Source organism: Marmota marmota, unplaced genomic scaffold, assembly GCF_001458135.2.
Source record: "Marmota marmota marmota unplaced genomic scaffold, marMar, whole genome shotgun sequence".
Classification (NCBI taxonomy): Eukaryota; Metazoa; Chordata; class Mammalia; order Rodentia; family Sciuridae; genus Marmota; species Marmota marmota.
In genome coordinates, this window is record NW_026000101.1 from 12,404,477 (window position 1) to 12,424,030 (window position 19,554).

Sequence of the window (19,554 nt, forward strand, 5' to 3'; positions counted from 1 at the left end):
CTTTGACTCTGGGCAAGGTAAGTTCAGGTTCACTGAAGAAAATCTAGGAATGGATGTTTACTGATCTTGCCAATCAAATCCAGGCCAGATATAGAAGGATTTCTTAAATAAAATTTTCTTGTTTATGCTAATTTTTAATTCCAGCGTACAAGAATAATTGAGCCATCAGAATCTGTCTCTACCACTAGTCAAATATGTAGCATTATGTTTACTGACAGCCAGTGCCAAATGGAGATTTCTCTGAAGCAACTAGAATGAGAATCCAGAGCCACAAACAATAGCATGGGTATTATTTAAATGAAGATGCCTCTGTACATTTCATGCAATAATAACCCAACTGTATAAGTTAGATTTCAGCAACAGCCTAGGCCAAAAATAAGTTATTTGAAAGGAGAACATCAACCAACCCTAAAAAAAAATAGTGATGAGATGCTTTAATAGTTTAGTAGGATCAAATATTTATCTCATTTTCAGTTTTAGCTAGATATATAAAATATCCTAAGGATGTGTTTCTCTCTCCTTAGTATGTTACTTTTCTCTGGTCTTTATATCTCCAAAAATTTTAGACATGATCATTCTATGAGTCAAGCAATGTATTCTTAGGTTCTTACACTTTAAACAGTGATGTTTTAAAATTGGAAATGAATATATTTCCCCACAAATTTCTTCTTTTCTGATCTAACTGCCTGCCCTCCTCCCCTGCAAAAAGCCAAAGCCCATAAAACTCCCCTCCCCCAATGAATGACTCCACTGTAGTTCCAAATTTACCTTCTTTCTCTTTCTCAGGCATGAGAGCTTTCTGAGGGCAGGAGCTTTGTCTTGTCCAACAATCAATGTGTTCACTACCCTAGCACAGTGCCTGACATCTGACAGCCATTCAATAAATGTGTTAAAAAAATTAATGTCTTTCTGGAAAATCTGTATCTGTATTGTTTACTCTTTCTGAACCTGAGGAAAAACTGGGAAAGTCCAGGTCAAATTGATTGTCATTATTAAGACATATTGGTGACTCTCAAACCTTAATGTGCCAAACAACCAGTTGAGGCTCTTGTTAAAATATAAATTCCTGCCTGCATCCCTCTTCCCGCAATTCAGATTCAGAGGGTCTGGGTGTGGCTTGAGATTCTGCATTTTAATGCAAACACTGGAGTTTTTCTGGCTATCACTGCTCAGGGAAATCCTGAGCTGTACTCAAGAACGGAACTGTAGAACTGTAGCAGGTGTGATGGTTAGAGGGTCAGGGAGAGAAGGCTGGAAGGGACCACAGGAGTGTATTTAGCCTAATCTCTCCACCATTCAGATGAGGAAACTGAGGCCCTTGGAGGGACAGGAACCGGCCTGAAATCATCTACTGAATTAATCGTTGGCAGTTTGAGAGTGTCTTCTGTGAAGATTCATGAAACCACTCTTTTTTGGTCTTCCTCATGCTGCCTTCTCCATAGGTTTAACATGTGCTAGCTGCGCTGCCTCTTACAGACTATTCTGTGAACACTTAAATGCCATTTGCTGATGCCTCGTTTTATCTGGGCAGCACCTCTTGTATTTGCAGTCTGTTACTGCACTAAATGGCATTGATTACCAGAAAACATCCTAGTGTGCTGAAAATACTTGGAATGACCAACTAATGAGGACATTAAGTATATTTTCTCATTAGTAATTATGCAGGCACTGAAGCCAAGCCCAGTGTCTATATATACTTGTATTGCTAAATTAAAAGCAACTGTGGGGCAGAGAATAGCAGCATTTCGAGAAGAAACAAATCAAACATGACATGTTTTGACTGCACTGATGTACAATGATCTGAGCTCATTTTTGAGGGAGAGAAGTTTGGCCCAAAGGAGAAGTGAAGGTCCCAGAGCCAGGAATGCGTCACAGGGCTCAGGAGCTCTTGTTCTGGCCTCTTGAAGCATTCATTCCCTCTGTGACTTGGAACAAAACCCTTCCCTTTCCCACAAATGGAGAAAACTGCTCAATTTCTACCTTCCAGGCACATATGCTGTTACATGGAGATTAAAACATACCAGGGCTGGCAAGCATCCCCTTTCTCTACTGACCTGATTCACTGCGGGAAGATAGCACTTTTAATAAATTGTATCGGTCAAATCAGCTCTCAGACTTGAAGCTGACAGGGCAAATTCTTATTTAAATGTAATAAATTATAGACACATAATGTTAAAATCAGTTACTGCTGAGGAATGGGATCAGGCAGGTATAAATGAAGAGAAAACAATGTTCTTTTTTTTTTTTTTTTCATTGTATCCACTTCTAAATGGCTTGTTTTTTAAAAAAATGAATGGGTATCTATTACTATTATTGTAAATTTATGAATATCTAATAAATTGTCTATCTTTAAAACTCTAGTAAGTTGCCATTAAATAGAAGTGGCAATGTAACGACATGGAAATACCTTGAGTGATGTGATTTGGGTCTTAGCCTAGTTCTACCCTGACCCTAGGCAAGTGAGTTCACCCCTGTAAGTCTTAACTTCTCTGAAAATATGGGGGCTGGATTAGATGATCTCAAGGTCACCTCCAGGTCTGTGAATTTGCAAATATAAAACTTTAAGGGAAAGGTTATGAAAGTTGAATTTCATTGAATGACAGACTTAAACTACTGAAAACATACATTTTGCCACAGAGGGGTTTAAGTAGAAATTATATAAGAATATATGCTATGGTGCCTGGTTCAAAGTAGGCAGTCAACAAATTCATTTTGTTTCATTCATTTCATGTACTAAGGTTTTGATAGAGGAAAAAAAAAAAGCAGGTTTAATTTTAATTAATATCAAGTTACTTAGCCATATGTATTCTTGTATGTATATGTATATGTAACCACTTGTATTTAGGGATGCTAAAGGAAATCTCAGAATCTTAAAAAAAATATTAAAGAGTTGGAAAGGACTTAATATGTCATCTAAAATAACCATACTTCTGGTGCTGCTGATCTCACACTTTGAGAGCAACTGCTTTGACCTCAGAGTGAGCTGGAAGAGGTCCCCTTCCTTCTCTATCCAGCTCTTCCTGTGGGAGCTGTAGTCCTTTTTGCCACAGAGCAAAAGAGTAACCTCATTCCACCAAATCTTCCTTTCTCTCTCTCTAGTTCCATTTCCTACAACCATCTTTTACAAGTTCCCAGAAACAGCATCCACATTCTTCTTAAAACCCAGCCTGGAACAATCTCAGTTTTTGAAGAGTGGTCTGACAGGACAGAGTCCGTGAGACCATACTGAATTTGGTTCTGGTCCAGTACTTCTAGCACTGCAGGAGGTAATTCAGCATCCCTCTCTTTCACCACACACATACTTTGTGAGTTCATATCGAGTGTCTATGGAATAAACTCCCGAGATTCTTCTTAACACGAACCACTGACAAGCCAAGGCTCTCCCACTTTTTTTCTTAATTCTAAATGCTGAGCTTCACATTTATTTTTGTTAACTTTCTTCATGATGGCTTCAGCCCTTCCTGTTCCAACCTGTCGAGATCACTCTGAATGTTGATACTGACATCCATCATATTAGCGATCCCTCCCAGCTTTCTGTCATCTGCAAATGTGATCAGCATGCTCCTATGTCTTCATCCAAGTTTTTGACGAAAACTCACTGTATTTTTTAAAAAGTCTTTTAATTTACTTGATTTTGGTCCAATTTTTGATAATTCTGTAAAGCTATCTAAAAAGTAGGAGAACCTAAGCTATAAAGTTCAACCTGAACTCCAAAACAATGCAATTAAAATAAATATGCTTTGCAAAATTGAGCCAGGCCCCAAAGGTAGTCTCAGTGTGACCCAGACTCTGGCATGGTCAATCTGCTATTTTGGACAAAGCTAACAATTAAATTGGATAAATGTTTGTTGATGAGGATGATGACTCTAGACTAACAGACTGAATGGTGCAGAGGGAAGCAAACACACTGGATTGATTTTTCAGTGTGGAGACAGTTCCCAGCTGGGACAACTCAAAGTGCTAGGGAAGGTTTGCCACTGAATGAGTTATTAGGCCACATAGGCTGATAATTGGATAATCCGGGGCCAAAATATCACTTCTGGGGCCTAACTTCATGGGATTGACCATCAGGAGTGATGTCAAATGCCCTGAAACAATGTCAGATTGTGCGTTGTAGCCTTGACCAAGGCAGTGCCTAGATGCTTCATTCACAAAGATGGACCACATGGGGAGGGGGAAGGGGGTACTTCAGGGAGAAGTCTTCATTCCCAATACTTTTCCAGCATCCACTGACTGAAATCAGAGAGGCAGTGAAGCTTGGTGTTAAGAAGCACAGAATTTGGCTTCACTATACTTGGCTTCTAAATTCTATCTCATATGCATGTTAGCTATGTCCTTGGGCAAATTAGTCCTTTAGCCTGTCCTAGTTTTAATTTCCTCATCTGTGCAATGGAGCTCATAATACTTACCTTAATGGTGTTACTGCACGGTACCTGACATATGTAGTGTTCTTACTCATTAATATATTCAACTAATGGCAGAGTAAAAAAGTTTGGTCAAGGAAATAACATATAAAGCTCTGTGCTAAAACTTTGACAAGTATTATCCATATTTAATTTTCATGAACAACCCCAGGAAGTAGATATTATTGCCCTATAATACAGATGAGGAAACTGAGATATTAAAAGATTCAATCAGTTGCTCAAGGTGACCCAACTAGGAAATGATGGTGTTGGGATTTTCATCTAGGCATGCATGCTTCCAAAGCCTAGGCCCTTAACTACTGCATTATTCTGTTATACTATTATCTGAGACTTGACTTTAGTTAAGAGCTGCTACTTGTAATCAGAAGAAGAGTCCTCAGCCTTTGGTGCTAAGGATCAACTGTGCTTCTCCTAAGGAGTCTTGTGATCAGGTATAGAGAGGAGGCTTCACAGTCTAGTGAGGGTGGGGATGTGGGAGAGAGGATCACAGCAGGTACACCAATCATTTCTGTCAACACTACAACTGCAAAGGGGGGCACACAGCAAAGACACACTTGCACACTTTGCCAGACAGTTAACTGGATGACTGAAATGCTGACTAGACCTGGGGAAAGCAATCTGGTAGTAGCTGCCTATCAGATCAACCAAATGGAGACCCCTGTACTGGTCTGGCTTTTTCTGTATTTCTAAGTTTTCTTTTCATCAAGTGGAGATAATGATCCCTACAGTCCATGACTGGTTAAGGATTAAATAAGACAATATACCACAATGTCTTGCATGTAGAAATTATTCAGTAATTGTGATCTTTTTCTCTTTCCTTCCCTCTTCAGCCAGACCCTGTCTTATTAGAAGTTTGCTTTTCTAAATCCTTGAAAACAAACAAACAAAAAAACCTGCCTTTCAGTAATGTTTGTACATTTTCTCAGAAAATCCTTTCTCATGGCTCTAAATTTGCAGAAATCCAACTGATGAGATTTTATTATATCTTATATGAAATAAAAATGGTGATATGTTTTGGCTGATTTAAATCACAACACCGGTAACCATTTAAGGTTTTAAAAGTGTTTCCATGATTTTTGTGTAGCTGATGTTTGAAACATCCCTCTGGGGTTAAATATTGTAATCATCTCCACTATAGGGATGAGAAAGCTGAGAGCAGGAGCCAGGTGACACAGGCAGGAAGCAGCAGAGGCGGCGTTCCATCCCCGTCCCCCTGACACCACCTGATGTCAAGGCCAGAGCTCACTCCTCTCCATCAATGGTCTAATTCCTCTGAATAAGCAGCAAGTCAATCAATTCCAATGCAGTTGGGGAAACTGCTTAAGAATAATTTGAGACTTACCCAGAAGGTTTGACCATAATATGGAAACAAAAAGCAGAAAACAGTAGTCACTTTGTGGAGACCATGAAAAGAAATCTACAAATTGCAGTTCACCTGTGCAGATTTTCATTGGCACAACCACTAGGAACCCCACCCCAATGGTCATGACAGGTGCAGCACTGTCAGGGTCATTTGTTAAGGCATTTAGAGATCTAATAACACAAATTGTTTGATGCAATAGATGCACTAAATTGCAAAATAAAAGGAGAAATGTAGAAAAGGTATGAAAACTGACTAGCATGGTGCCAAGCACAGTCATTCAATCAACTCATACTACTAGCATCATTAATAGAGATGCTGATCATTCACTCCAAAGCAGGACATCATAAAACTTACTCTGGAATAATCAAGATCTCTGGGTGTTGAGTCTGTTAAAGCTCGGACAAGGGCATTCATCATACAGATCGGAGGAGAAGGTGGGGAGGGCTGAGAAGGTTCCTGCTGTAGTGGGCTCTTTGGTTTGGAAGGCAGCCGACCTCTCCTCCCTTTCAGACTATCTGTACGAACAACTGATGCAGAGAGAGAGACATAAAACAATCCTTAAGATTATGTTATAAAAAAAAGATTATATTATGATTAGGTATAAATCACAAAAAAAGGAATCAAAATACACCACAGTTGGACAATTATTACTGGAACAACCATTAAAAAGTGGTAAGAAGTTTGAAATAATATTCAACAATGATTTAATGTGAGTTGAAACAGGCAAGCAAAAAAAGACAGCCCATACTTACGTTTGGTAATGAATTAGCCCTGAAAGTCTCCTTCTTAAATAGAACAAAGATGCATGTACACAAGCTGTCTATTGATTTTGAGAAATTAGAATTAGTAGTCTGTGGCTATTTTTAAACATAAAATACATCATACAAATAAAATGTTGGAAGAAAAGAGATCCTAGGAAAATTTACCATCCCATCATAATTATTAACATTTTTTTGTGATGACTGAAAATGCATATAAGCAAAGTGGATGAAAAGCATGACATTCGTACCTTCTTTAACCATTCCGACACTGAGACACTTCTGAAATCGACAGTACTGACATCGGTTTCGACGTCTCTTGTCTACTGGGCAGTTTTTATTTGCCAGGCAAACATATTTTGCATTTTTCTGCACCGTTCTCTGAGAAAATACAATACAGAGATAGTCAACTAATAGTTTCTGGAAAGAGGTAGGACCTGACAAGATGTATTTTAATTACAATGTGAAAAGCGACAGTGCAATTCGTATAATTAGATAAATTTAATTTCCTAACACGCTAGCCTGCAGGAAAAACAATTTTATTAGTGTTAGCTGCTGACAATGAAAATCATCTCGGATTGTTCTGAAGCAAGTCTCAGGAGACACCCAACTCTGAATGATAAAATCATATCTGAAATTACCAGGTCAACATATCATACCTTGGAGGATTGGATTATCTCCACTTTTAATATCCCTTTGGGAACAATTTTCCACTTTGTTCCACTCCCCTGATTATTGCTGACCTTATTAAAATAAAATCAAAATTATCTGGGATGTACTTTGTATGCTATCACTATTGTAAGTCAAATATCTCAGTAACTGGCTTTGTTACTCAATAGAGATGAAATCGTAAAAAAGCAAAATAAGGGTTTGTCTTGTTAGAACATACAGGAAATAAGGTTTTAACTCAAAAAGAAATTAGCTTATTTAGCTTAGTTTATCATTAAAGGATATATATGGTAAACTGGCCATTTTTCATTTTTTAAAGCAAAATCTTAATACTGAATACTAAAAGTCACTGACAATAAAGAAAAAAGAAAAGAAGAAAGAAAGGAAGGGAGGAAGGAAGGAAAGAAGAACAAACAAACCCCAGGAGACAAATAAGAGCAAGAGAAAGATAGAAATATAAAAGTTATATATTTTCAGTGCAAATTCTCATTAACTGGTTATTTCATAAGTGACTATTGATGCAGACACCAAAACAGCTATATTATAAAAGACACATTATAAAACTTGGGCTTTGATATAAAAACATCGTATTTTTCAAAATCTGTAGAATTTTGAAATGACACACGTAGAAATAATTAAATATACTTTATGCTCCAAAGTAAAAAAGAAATGCTTGTTTTTTAAATTGAAAACATTTGTGCAAATGGATACATTTCATCACTTAGGGCAAAACTGCTCAGAAATTACCTGGATCTATACAACTCCAAATACAGTAGAAAGCTGGAAATCTATTTGGGAAGTATGGCTCCATTAAAAAAAGAAAAATTCAGATAACTTTGGCTTTGTGACCTATTTTGCATTCAAAATTCTAGGTTTCCTTTCAACCTTTCCTTTATTTTCAGTGATCCTCATCCCCATGTTTCAGTTTTCATCTTGTCACCTTTTAATTTTATCTTAGAATATGGTTTCTAAATTGCTTATATAAGACTTAAAAAATATAACAAAGCCAACCTCTCTCAATTTTAAGACATATTTGCTCAGTTTAAAATGCGAAATTCTGAGACACAAACACACTTTTGAGTTTCCAGCATTTAAATTTTCAGCAGTCTGTAAGGATAGGAAACTTGTGCTTTCTGAATGAAGCTCTCTTTCATTGAACATGCAGTAATTTCTAACACTCTATTTCTTGCCATTATCCTCAAGGCGATATGCCAATTTAAGTGCTAGTGGCATTTTGCTTCAGGTATACATTTTCCCAATAACCTGAAGCCTTCCCCACATTTATGTGTGCCTACACAGTTTAAGGACAGAGAGAGATCGTTACGGTTCAATCACTGGATTCCCATCATTAACTGCACTTCATGTCACATTTTTAAAGAATTCAATTTAATGGTAGAAAGCCACTGGGTAAAACCTGCTCCCGTTCCCTTAATTAACAGATCCGTGGGGTTGTTCTCCCCCATCCTACCCCCACCATTTCAAGTATAGATTTGATTTCGAGGGATTGTGGAGAAAAGGAAGGCTGTTGGAAAGCACTTAATGGACATTTCTAGATTCAGAATGTATGACCACTCCCATATTTTGGTCAACTCTAAATTATTTAGGAGTGATTCTATTTGCAGACTACTCATAATTCTCTTAATTGTTTTCCATTCTTTTCTTCCATATCCTGCTTTTTCCCACTACTCTTAATGGTGTACAAATTAAACCTGCTAAGGGAATGCAGTTACTTCAAAGTTACCCTGGTTAAGAGAAGGAAAAACATGGCTAAGGTTCTGCATTTAAGACATCATAATCCTGCATACCTGTAGGGCACTTTACACATTGCAAAGTCTTTCCATAAGCATTTTCTCATCTATCTTCAGAATTCAATTAATGACACGATTACCATCTCCACATCAAAAATAACTGTTGCTTGATGCTAAGTATTCCCATCCACAAACATGTGCATTTTTACAAATACTTTGTAGTTTTCATTTAATAATGAACTATTGTTTATAGCCTTTTAAGAATTCTAAAGTGCTTTTGCATATATTTTTATCTCCTTGAATACTCACAGCCTATCTCTGAGTTTTATTCATAGATAGGGAAACTAAATCCTAGAAAGAAGTGTCATGCACAATGTCATACAATTGGTAGGTGACAATTTAGAGGTCCTATTTGGGTCTTCTCACTCAGTTCCTGAACATTCCCAGATATATCTTATTGGCCTCCAAATCCAAGTTACCCAATCATGATTCTGTTTCCCTTCTCTCTCTACCCTGACCAGCAATGGACAGGGTAGGGAGTGACTTGTGTGGGTTTACAAATGCCTGAAGTAATGGTCAATGGCATGGGGCGGAAGAAGAGTGGCACAGAAGTAAATGTCTGAAGCAGTCTGGGAATGGCAAGAGGCAGAGCAGCAAGAGAATGAGTTCCCTTCACCAACCTGGGTGAAAATAGCATTGAACTCAGAAGTCAAGAGAAGCCAGCTGGACCCATCCTGTGTGGAGTAAAATCACTGTGTACAGCTAGCTCAAGGGTTCACCTCTTTTGGGATTAGCTTCCTCAGGGGAAGATGGATGACCCTCTCACTGTCAAATTCTCCTCTGGGTTTATAAAAGAATGAACAATGTTGAAACATGGCACTGTGGGTGGTATATAGAGAAGGAAGAGCTCCTAGATTAGTGGATTAGTGAAGTCCCCAACTTCTATCTCCAGTGAAGGGAGCCACCCAAACTCCATCTAGCCAGTTACACTATCTATTCTGCCAATGCAGAGCTATGAAAAGGGTAGGTGCTTTGGGGACACAAAAACATGAGTCAGCATCCTGCCTCCATCCCACTCTGAGTGTGTGTCCTGCGCCAGTTCAATGACCTCTCTCACCCTCCCTGACCCATCTCTGAAACAAGGATAATCATCAAGACACTGTTGACCAAAATAGCTTTTGAGTGGTCCGAATTCAGTCTCAGGTCTGGTTAATTCTAGAGTCTCAGCTCATACTGTGAGGATTAAGCAAGATACAAATGTCCAGGGCCTGCCATGCAGATCCAATCCCCTCAGACTCTCTGGATGGACAGAAAAGGAATTGCCTTTTTTTTTTTTTCCCCATTGTAGAGGTTACAGATCCTTCTGACAATCTGCTGAAAGCTCTCTCCAGAAAAGTGCTCATAAGGCAATGTCAGATCAAGAACCCTCACGTCCATCTCTGGGTGGCCTCCTGACCATGGGCCTCAAGTTTAAAATCCCCAGGAAAATGGGTCTAAAGTGTAAAGGCGATACCTCTCAAACTGTGAAGAACAAGAATTACTTCTACACCCACTAAGATGATAGCTTCAGTTAAGGGGCTGGCTGCAGAGGGGAGGGGGGCGCCAGGAAGAGGTGTGCGCTCACCTTGAAGAAGCCCTTGCAGCCCTCACAGGTGCGCACCCCATAGTGCTGGCAGGCGGCGTTGTCCCCGCACACAGCGCAGGTGCCCTCTCCGGAAGACGAGCTCCTGTTGGGGGGCGATGGCAGGCTGGGACTCTCGCCCAGCAGGCTGGTCGCGGTAGGGGAGGCAGTGAGGCCCAGCGGCGGGAAGGCCAGCGCGGCCGCTCTCTTGGCCAGCGGCAGCCCGTATGGGTGGCCCTCGAGCGCGGCAGCCTGGCTGCCAGCGGCGGCCGCGGCTCCCAGCGGCAGGCTGAGCGCTGCAGCTGCCGTCGGGTCATAACCGAGGTGGTGGCCGCCGGCCGGGCTGGGCGCTGGAGGGTGTGGCGGCGAGGGCTTGAAGTGGAAGAGCGGGAAGCGCGCGCCCGCCACGGTGGACACTGCTTTCATCGGCGGGTCCAGCAGCGGGCCAGGCGCAATGCAGCCTGGAGCCGAAGGCAGCGCATCTTCCCACAGCGCCCCCGCTTGCGGGGGGAAGCCCGGCGTGGTAGGGGTGGAGGGCGGGGACTGCTTGAAGTACATGGAGGTGCTGGGCAGTACCTCGTCTTCCGGGCCAGAGGGAGGAGGAATGGACGGCTGCTGCTGCTGCTGCTGGTGATGGTGATGGTGATGGTGGTGGTGATGGTGATGATGATGGTAGCCCTGCGCGCGGCCCTCTTCCATCTTGATCAAAGGCCGCGGCCCAGAAGGAGGCATTTGGTACAGGCAGGAGGGCTTGAGTTCGTAGCTGCTGGAGTAACCCTCCATGAAGGTACTGAAACTGGGCAGGGACGTCGTGGCAGTGGCCGTGATCTCTGTACTGCCGAGGTCCATGGTCAGCTTAGCATAGTCGGGGTTCATGATTTCCGTGGTGTATTCAGAGCCATACGTCTGTGCTGCATAACTGGACCCCGGAGGCGAAGGGCTATACTGGGCTTGCACGCAGGGCATATCTGCAGGGGCAGAGAAAAGGATCTTTCAGAAATAAGGCAGCACTGGACTCACTGCTTTCTACTCTGGGAAGCACAGGAAGTGGCATCTTTCTGTTAGCACAGACTTTCTTCCTCCCTGGGAAGTTGGCTGAATCCTGAAAAGGGGCCACAAGACCCAGAATCTGGCCTCCTGGGAACCTCAATACCCATCTTCTCTCTTGCCCTGTTTTCCACCAGACCTGGGAACTTGATATCTTTCCTCAAAAGCCCAGAGATGTATTTTTAAAAGTGGCTTTGAGTGCTATAAACTAATTGATGTGACTCCTCAGTCACAAGCTGGGAGGACAAAGGAAAAGCCACTGAATGACCTGTTGGTTAATTTTGGGAGAAAGAAAGTCTATAGGTCTCCCAAGCCACACATATTGATTTGTAAATTTATGAGTTAGTCAAAAAAGTTGTCCTGTGTGGGACTTACTGCCCAAGGGAGACAGTGACATTTTAACATTTTATGAGTGCCAACTGAGGCTGCCCACACACGTTGTGGTTGCTTTTCCCCACCCCCTCCACACTCCTCTAGCAGCCTGTACAAACTGGACCCTTGTGATGACTTCAGCCAGCTAGGTTGTGAGGTAGGAACATAGGCCCAGGAAATGGACTCGAGGGAGTTTGTGCCATCTGCAAAGAAAAAGACCAGCAGCTGCAACAAAACACCCACCAAACCTGCTCTCTGCTACACTGTATTTGTGTGTATGTGTGTCTGTGAGCTGCACGCACATGCTTGCACGTGTGTATCCCAATTCTGACTAATAAGATGTATCAGTGGCTGTTTAATCAAAACAGTTAATAGTTATAGCTATCATAATACGCAAGTTAGTCTAAGTATTTTCTTAGGACTTCAGAAGAATGAATTTCCTAGAAAAGAAGAAAGCAATTTATGAATAGACTTGGTTTCTCTGCCAGTTTGACTATGTTAAATCCCCAAAGCAAATGGTATCCAAGGTGCTTATTATTGTTCAGAGAGGTTGAACTGGGTGAGAAGATCCTGAAAGCTAATGGCTCTAGTGGATGATTTATCTGATTATGTTCCTTCTTTATAGCTAAACAGTATTGATAAAATGGGCAGTTTCTGGTGGTTGGTTTTTCTGAGCCAAAGGAAAACCTGCTACTTAATGTCTGTTTGTAGTGTATGGAGTAAAAGGTGTGACTAATAGAAAAGTGAGTACTTCACATTTCCTTTGACATCTTTCTCTTACCCACATTTCCAAATCTGATTGAGTCATGCGTGTATGGGATGAAATCTTGACTTGAAAAAAGGTGATGAGGGCCTGTTGGAAGAAGCAGTGATGAGGAGAGGCCAGTTCAAGCCTGTCTTTTTTTCAAGCAGGGCCTTAAAAACACACTAGTTGAAATTAAAGGATTAATTGTCTTGGTGTCCATTTGTTGGGATGAAACTAAAGGCTAATCATTTAAAAGAAAGAACATTGCCTGCCTAGTCTTTCATCTTGTATCCCTTCAGCACCTCTAGGATTTCTCCCTTAGTCTTTTCTCTCATTCTTCAGTACCATTCCCTACCTACTGCTTTTCTTTGTGTTTTTCTGAAGTTTCCAGCTGAAAGATGAGCTTGCTGGGACTGTGTTCTATTTATCTTCATATCTCTGGTGCCTACACAGGCCTGGCATCTAGTATCCCTTTAACAAATTTGTAAAGAGGTGGTGCAAACCAAACCTGCCGTCCTTTCTTTTGCCAAATTTACATCTACTCCTTGGCTTTCAGCTCCTATGTTTTTCACTTTCCCTCTGAGCTTCAATCATTCAAACTTCTGCACCCAGATAATTTTGGTTTCATACAAGCAAAATCATTTCAGAGCATCCCTCACGCTCTAAAGTGATCCCACAACTCTTAAATGCGTAAACTTGATATAAAAGGAAGGCAAAAATTAAGACACTGAAATGCAAAAAGGACTCTCATCCATTGGGGTATTTGCATTTTCTTAGGAAATATAATTTTGAGGAATGGAACACTTAATTTAATTTGGCTGTTCCAACTCGATAGCAACAGGGTGTGGTATACCGAGGAGTTTTGTGCAAGCAAGCCACCTGTGCTGTGAAATATGGGGCTAGCAGTTACTGTGCTGGCACTGGGCAGGTTGACCAGCCTGCCTGCTAGGTGTGTGGTTCCATGCACCCATTTCTCTCGAGCCTTCAGACCTACCTGGAGGATATCTTGCGCGCTGAATGGTGGGGCTGGGGGTCTCTCCAGCGGAGGCTGAGAGTGTAGGAGGCGGGGACGTCCGGTGAGGCGAAGCAGCGGTGGTGCTGCCCGACTCCGCTGAGGGTCCAGGCTCCGGGCCCGGGCTTGCCGGGCTGCGTTCTCCCGCAGTGGGCTCTGCAGGCACCGAGAAGGAGGACAGAGATCGCTGTGAGACCAGGCTAGGTCACTGCGTTCTGGGTTGGGCGAATGGGGGGGGGGGCACGGGGAGTGGCGGTGTTATCTAGAAATTCTAGTTAATTACAAAGAATTATCATAAGGTTAAGTAAAGGTGCTTAAGGGTCCGCGGGTCCGGGAGAAAGAAGCATTACAATGCCTTAGGGGAAGCTAAGGAAATGTCCGCAACCACTGCGCACACCGTGGTTTTGTGGCGCGCCAATTGAGGCTAAAAGCCCCGCAGCCTGTGGTTGTCCAGGAATTTCTCTCTCTGCCCTCACAATTGGTTCGGAGCTCTCTAAATCAGGAAAACCGAAGAAAGGAGAACACTTGAGGAATGAGTTCCACCCGAATTTGGGGGTCAGTGAGTGTGCACGAGCGGAAAATAGTCGTTTTCTAACTCCTCTCGTCCCCCACCCTTCAAAGACAAATTTTACACGATGCACAGGAAATGCACAAGGTCCGGAACGAATGCATGAATGCCCCGAGGAATTAAGAAAGTCTACGCTTTTCATTCTAAATGCTAATGGGGCTTCGCTTCTATTAGACGCGAGTTTCGGGGACCAGGGGTCAAGCAAACAAAAGGGCACAGTGGAAAAAGGCCCAAGCTGGAAATCAGGCGATAGGGCGGACAGCGTTTGCTGCTGGTGGAGAGGGCGGAGGGAGGTCCTCTGCACTCAGCGGGTGGGTTCCCCGAGGGTGGGCGGCTTGTAGGCTCCGGGCCATCCCCTGGCCTGGAGGGGGCACATTCCGGAGGGCGCCAAGCACAGCTCCCAGGCGAATGTCTGAGCGTACAGAGTAGCGAAACTTTGTAGCTGAAAGGCGCTTGGTTGCCCTCAGGGAAGGATCAGCCTGCCCCAAACTCCGGCCAATAGCGCCCCCTTTGCTCGGGGTGGGCACAGCTTGAAGGGTAGCAATGTTAACGGGTGTGTGTGTGTGTGGGGGGAACCAAACCAAACAAAAAACCTCCCGGGTATGCAGGTCTCAAGGGTCCTGTAAATTTCGTCTCCCCCCACTCGCGCGTCGGGAGCTTGCTTGCAAGGAGAAAGGGGCTCGGAGACCCCAGGTCCGGGAAACCCTCGATAGTCAGGAAATGGGGATTCCCTTGCTAACCCCAGCCGGAGTTGCTCTGATCGAAAGCTTGCGCTCGCTGTAGCGCTGGCACAAGCGGATCTTTCCACGGCTGTAGCATGTGCTTTTCATCCCCCAGCATCTTCCGTGGGGGTTTCCAGCAACCCCCATCTCCTCCTCTAGTGGGTGCCCACATTCCTGCCCCTCCCCGGGAGCCTTTCAAGCGGAGACTTTCTCTAAGGGGCGACCTCTGAACTCGCGTGGGCAGGGGTCGTGTCTCCCCAAGGAAGGGGTTCCTCTCAAGCGCCCAGCGTTCGTGGCGGAAAGCGGTACAGCCCTTCCTACAGCCTAGTCGAGCGCCCCACCGCTCTCTCCGCCCCCCAAACGGCCGGTTACCTAGGCAAAGCCTCGGCGCCTGGAAACACGTTCTGCCGCTCTTGCTTGCGGCCGCCGGGGCCGGGGAGCACAGAACCTCGGGGTTGTAAATTAGGAAGAAATAACTACCTCTGTCAAAGCCTCTTTCTTTCTCGTGGGTAGACGAAAGGAACACCCCCGTGTTCCCCTCCCCGTGGTGAAGTGTGTGGAGGAAACCGTGAAACGCACCATTGTGACTGGGGCTCCTCCGCGGAGTTTCCAACCCTGGGGAGCGGGGGCGGAGGTTGGGCGGGGGCAGGAGCAGTGGAGGAGAGACCGACAGAAAGGGAAAGACAGAGATTCTCAGAAAGAGCGAGGGAGACAAGACAAAACCGCGGGGGAGAATTTCTGCGAGCGCAAGGTCCCAGGAAAGGGGATGAGAAGGTGGGGAGGTTGCCGTGGCATGGAGAGTCTTTGATATTCACATTGCACGCATCTTGTTCAGCTAAAACAACTCGAATAAAGTAATTTCATTCATTGTGCCCAGTACCCGTGCTGGGCAGCTTTTCTTTTTCCCAACTCAGTTTTATAAAACACTTCCCTGTCGTGGGAAAAGAAGACTCAGGATTGGATTCGCGACGGAATGGCTGAACGGCGCCTTGTACCCCTCTCCCTGCACCCCAAGGCCCTGGGATAACAGTCCGAGATTTCTGATTACTAAACTCTTTGCAGCTCTTTCCTCTGGAGAATCCGAGCGCATAGATGAAAGGCAATTTCCAAGAACGTTCGGAAATAAAGGGACAAATGCTTTCCCTCTCATGACTTCCTGAAGCTACCAACAGGTTCGAGAGGTACCTTTGGAAGTCAGTATCCGCAGGCTACGCTCGCATCACCGCTCTCTTCTCACCACCGAGAACTTTCATTTCTACTAAGAGTAAAACACTCGAAACAACTTCTCCAAAAGCGTGAGTTCTGTCAGTGAAAAGTAAAGCATTCCTTTCCTACACCAAACCAAAGTCAGGAGGAGAGGGACGCTGTCCCCACGCGTGTCGGAGCGCGGAAGTCAGCAATTACACCCTATTACCTCCGAAGGGAAAAGTGTAAACCGGTAAGACCGCGATGCCAGGCAGACGTGCCTAGCGGAGCCCCAGGCTCATTTCAATACAATAAACCACATTCCTACAATTACACCCTCTTTCCTGAGATCTCCGAGCGCCTCTGCAAACTCCGGCCACTGCTGCCCAGGCTTCTTCGCTCCTAAGCTTTCTCCCAGACAATCAGCTCCATTCCACCATTAGGTACGTTAACTTGGACCCACCAGAGCCCCTATTTTCAATCCTACTTAAAAGGCAGGAAAATTACTGCCGTTCATCACCGGGGCTGCAACTCCCTGCCGCTCGCGATGCCGCTGCCGCTGCCGCCGCCGCCGCCGCCGCCGCCGCCGAGAGCATCATTACCATGACAACTAGAGCCGAAATACCCTGAATTACATCGCTAGAGCTCTTACTGCACAAATCCCGGTCCTCCTCTTTGTTAGAGGCTTTTCGCCTGTTGGGGTGGGGAGAGGAATCCCACAAGCTCTAGAGAGTCCTCGCGGGCCCGCTAAAGGGAAAAAGTTTCAGATCAGAACCCACCGGCCGCTTGGCAAGCAAAACCAGAGCGGGGAGGCGTGTGTGTGTGTGTGTGTGGGGGTACACCACACTCAAAGTTGTCATTTTCAGGAGCGACGCTTCCCATAGCGCCAACTTTTTAACAAGTCCCCTTATTAACTGGGCCAATCTCATACGTACTTAAGTGCTGTGGCGGTTCCGTCTTTAGAGCGAGTTTCTAGAGAGCTGTTCCGAAATCTTCACTGGGGGGGAGTCACAGCTGCTGTCCCGGAAGGGCTGCGGTGTATAAGCCCAGCGGCTCCCAGAGGCGGTGAGCGGCTGGTGGGGGATGCTGCGATCGCGACTCATGGGAGAGCGCCGCCGAGAGGTTCCTCCGGCGTCCTGGCTCCGGCCGCGACTAGGGGATAGGATGCCGCAGCTGTTCCCACCTCCACTGCCACCGCAGGCGCTGTCAACGTTGCAAAGTGAGCTCAGGAGGGGCGTCCGGCTGCGGCACGGTGCTGCACCAGCGAGAGCGCAGGGTTAGAGGGGTGTGAGCGCGCGGGAGAGAGTAGAGTGTGTGTGCGGAGCGTGTGTGCGGAGCTTGTGTGCGCGCGTGTGTCTGTGTGTGCGAATGAGGGAGCGGGTGTGAGCGTGTCTGTGTATTGGGAGCGGAGGAGGAGCAGGAGCTGGAGGGGTGGGGGGCGGGAGGCTGGAGACTCCGCTCTCCCGGCTGCGCGTTCGCTCGCTCTCTCGGCACGTCATTTATGCCACAGGAGCCCTAGCGGCCTCTCCATAGAGTGCCTGGAATGCGAGACGTCAATGTGACGCCATGGGACGCTACGTCACCCTCCTCCTCCCTCCCCTGGCCCAGCCGGTTCCGCGTGTGCGAGGGAGGGTGTGTGAGTGAGTGTGTGTGTGTGTGTGTGTGTGAGTGTGTATGTGCATGCTTGTGTGTGCGCGCGCATTCCCCAGCCATTTGCACCGCTGCACAATGAAAACTGCTCTGAACTGCCGACACCAGCCTCGGGACTTCTCGGACCCGCGCTGCCAACCCCTCTGCAGCTGTGTTGCTTCCCTGGGCGTGCGTCTTCGGGAGGGTGCTGCGGCCCGCCGGCGGGTCAGGCGGGACCGCCCAGCTGTCAGGCTCGGGTGGAGTAGAGTTGGAGGAGTTCTGCTGGCGCGCCTCCGAGGCTGCCCCGAGGCAAGAAGCCAGGACCAGGGGGTAAGGGAGAGGACAGCTCTTCCGAAAGGGAAGGCTCCGCCAGCCAGCTTCTCCGAGTGACCTGGCAGCGGGTGTTGAAGGAGTCTGGCACCAGTTTGAAGACTCCCCGAGGTGCAGCTGTGCTTTCCTCATGTAATGGTCCCAAAACTGTTTACGTCTCTCTGGCCTCTGAGCCTAGGCTAATTCCTTTCCTCCTGCCATTAATTTCTGGGTGCGTGTTTCACAAGGGGATGCAGATGGCTCTGGGGATACGATTTTATTTCTTTACACTTATGGTGTGAGTTTCCTAACCGTACGCATTATAACCCAGCAAAGTGCACATCCATCAACCACGTGCACGCTGCAGCAGAAACTTACTGTATAAAACAAACATACACGTGTTGAACAGCCGACCAAGTCTCACTTTTGCAAATCATCCCTCCTCTCCAGCACCCTGTCTGAAATGGAACTCTCAAATCGTACTTTCACTTTTTTGATGGTTGTAGATGCCCTCCCCCTCCATCTCCCAAATGAAACATTTCAAAATCAATCAACAGGATTTATTGGTCAATCGCTTGCTAGGGGATTTGCTCTGGTCTCCTGAGACACATTTGTCTTGAAATAGTGTGCCGACAGCCTGGGCGACTGTATGAGGGAGAGCATTTTCTTCCTGGAAATGATGAATTAAGTGTAAGTTTACTGCTGAAAACAAAAACAAAAATGTATCAGAGGTAAAGACTCCTAGTTCCAAAGATTTCTGCTTAAAGCAACCTCTTTCAGAAAAGAAGTTTTTGAGGAGAAAATATTTGAGTGAAACAATGCAGACAGACATGGTCCCCCACGTGGTCTCCTTGAATCAGATGTAACAGTTTTATTTCTTTGACTTGTCCCAATCTCTGAGTGTATATGTGTGGGGGTGGGGATGTTGGTGGTGTCAGATTGAGGGGGAGGATTCCATTGTCCACAAGCCCATGTTTCAGAATCGAAGAAGCTTCGATCTTAAGACCAGAAACTTGAAAACAAAACTACATATAAATATATGGTATATCTTTCTTCGCCTCCACTTCCACTTCAAGCAGCCTAGTGTGGAGAAGACCGTGGGAGGATGCTCTGAAAGTTGACCCAGCGGGGAGGAACCTAGCCTCTGCACCGCCGCGGGTTCCAATCCAGTCTCAGAAGGAAGGAGGGAGCTGCTACATTGTATCCATTCAAAGGCTGAAGGGGGGGAGCAAGACCTGGAGCCGCGCTGCGCTGACGCACGCGAGGCGCGTGATTGACGCAGGCGATGTTACTAAATTCGGCGGTTGGCCGGGCCCTGCCGCCGGCGCGCGCCGCAGATAGCGGAGTAGGTTCCCCTCGGTCACCCCCGCCTCTTCTCCATT

General features: G+C 45.4%; 1 protein-coding gene across 3 annotated transcripts in view; it reads right to left on the reverse strand.

The window, feature by feature from the left end:
• Positions 1-17,745, reverse strand: part of Nr4a3 (nuclear receptor subfamily 4 group A member 3) — a 38,887-nt gene extending 21,142 nt beyond the window's left edge. Inside the window, exons 1-5 of one of the 3 annotated variants that reach the window (XM_048783306.1) lie at positions 17,170-17,743; positions 13,742-13,915; positions 10,587-11,551; positions 6,797-6,926; positions 6,142-6,314 (exon numbers count right to left, since the gene is read on the reverse strand). In XM_048783306.1, coding sequence (XP_048639263.1) covers positions 6,142-6,314; positions 6,797-6,926; positions 10,587-11,549 — 1,266 coding nt within the window. In that variant the 5' untranslated portion in view covers positions 11,550-11,551; positions 13,742-13,915; positions 17,170-17,743. Of the gene's footprint in view, positions 1-6,141; positions 6,315-6,796; positions 6,927-10,586; positions 11,552-12,783; positions 12,856-13,741; positions 13,916-17,169 lie in introns of those variants that run through there. The other 2 variants (XM_048783308.1, XM_048783307.1) reach the window with 2 other exon arrangements.
• Between the last annotated feature and the right edge of the window lie 1,809 nt (positions 17,746-19,554).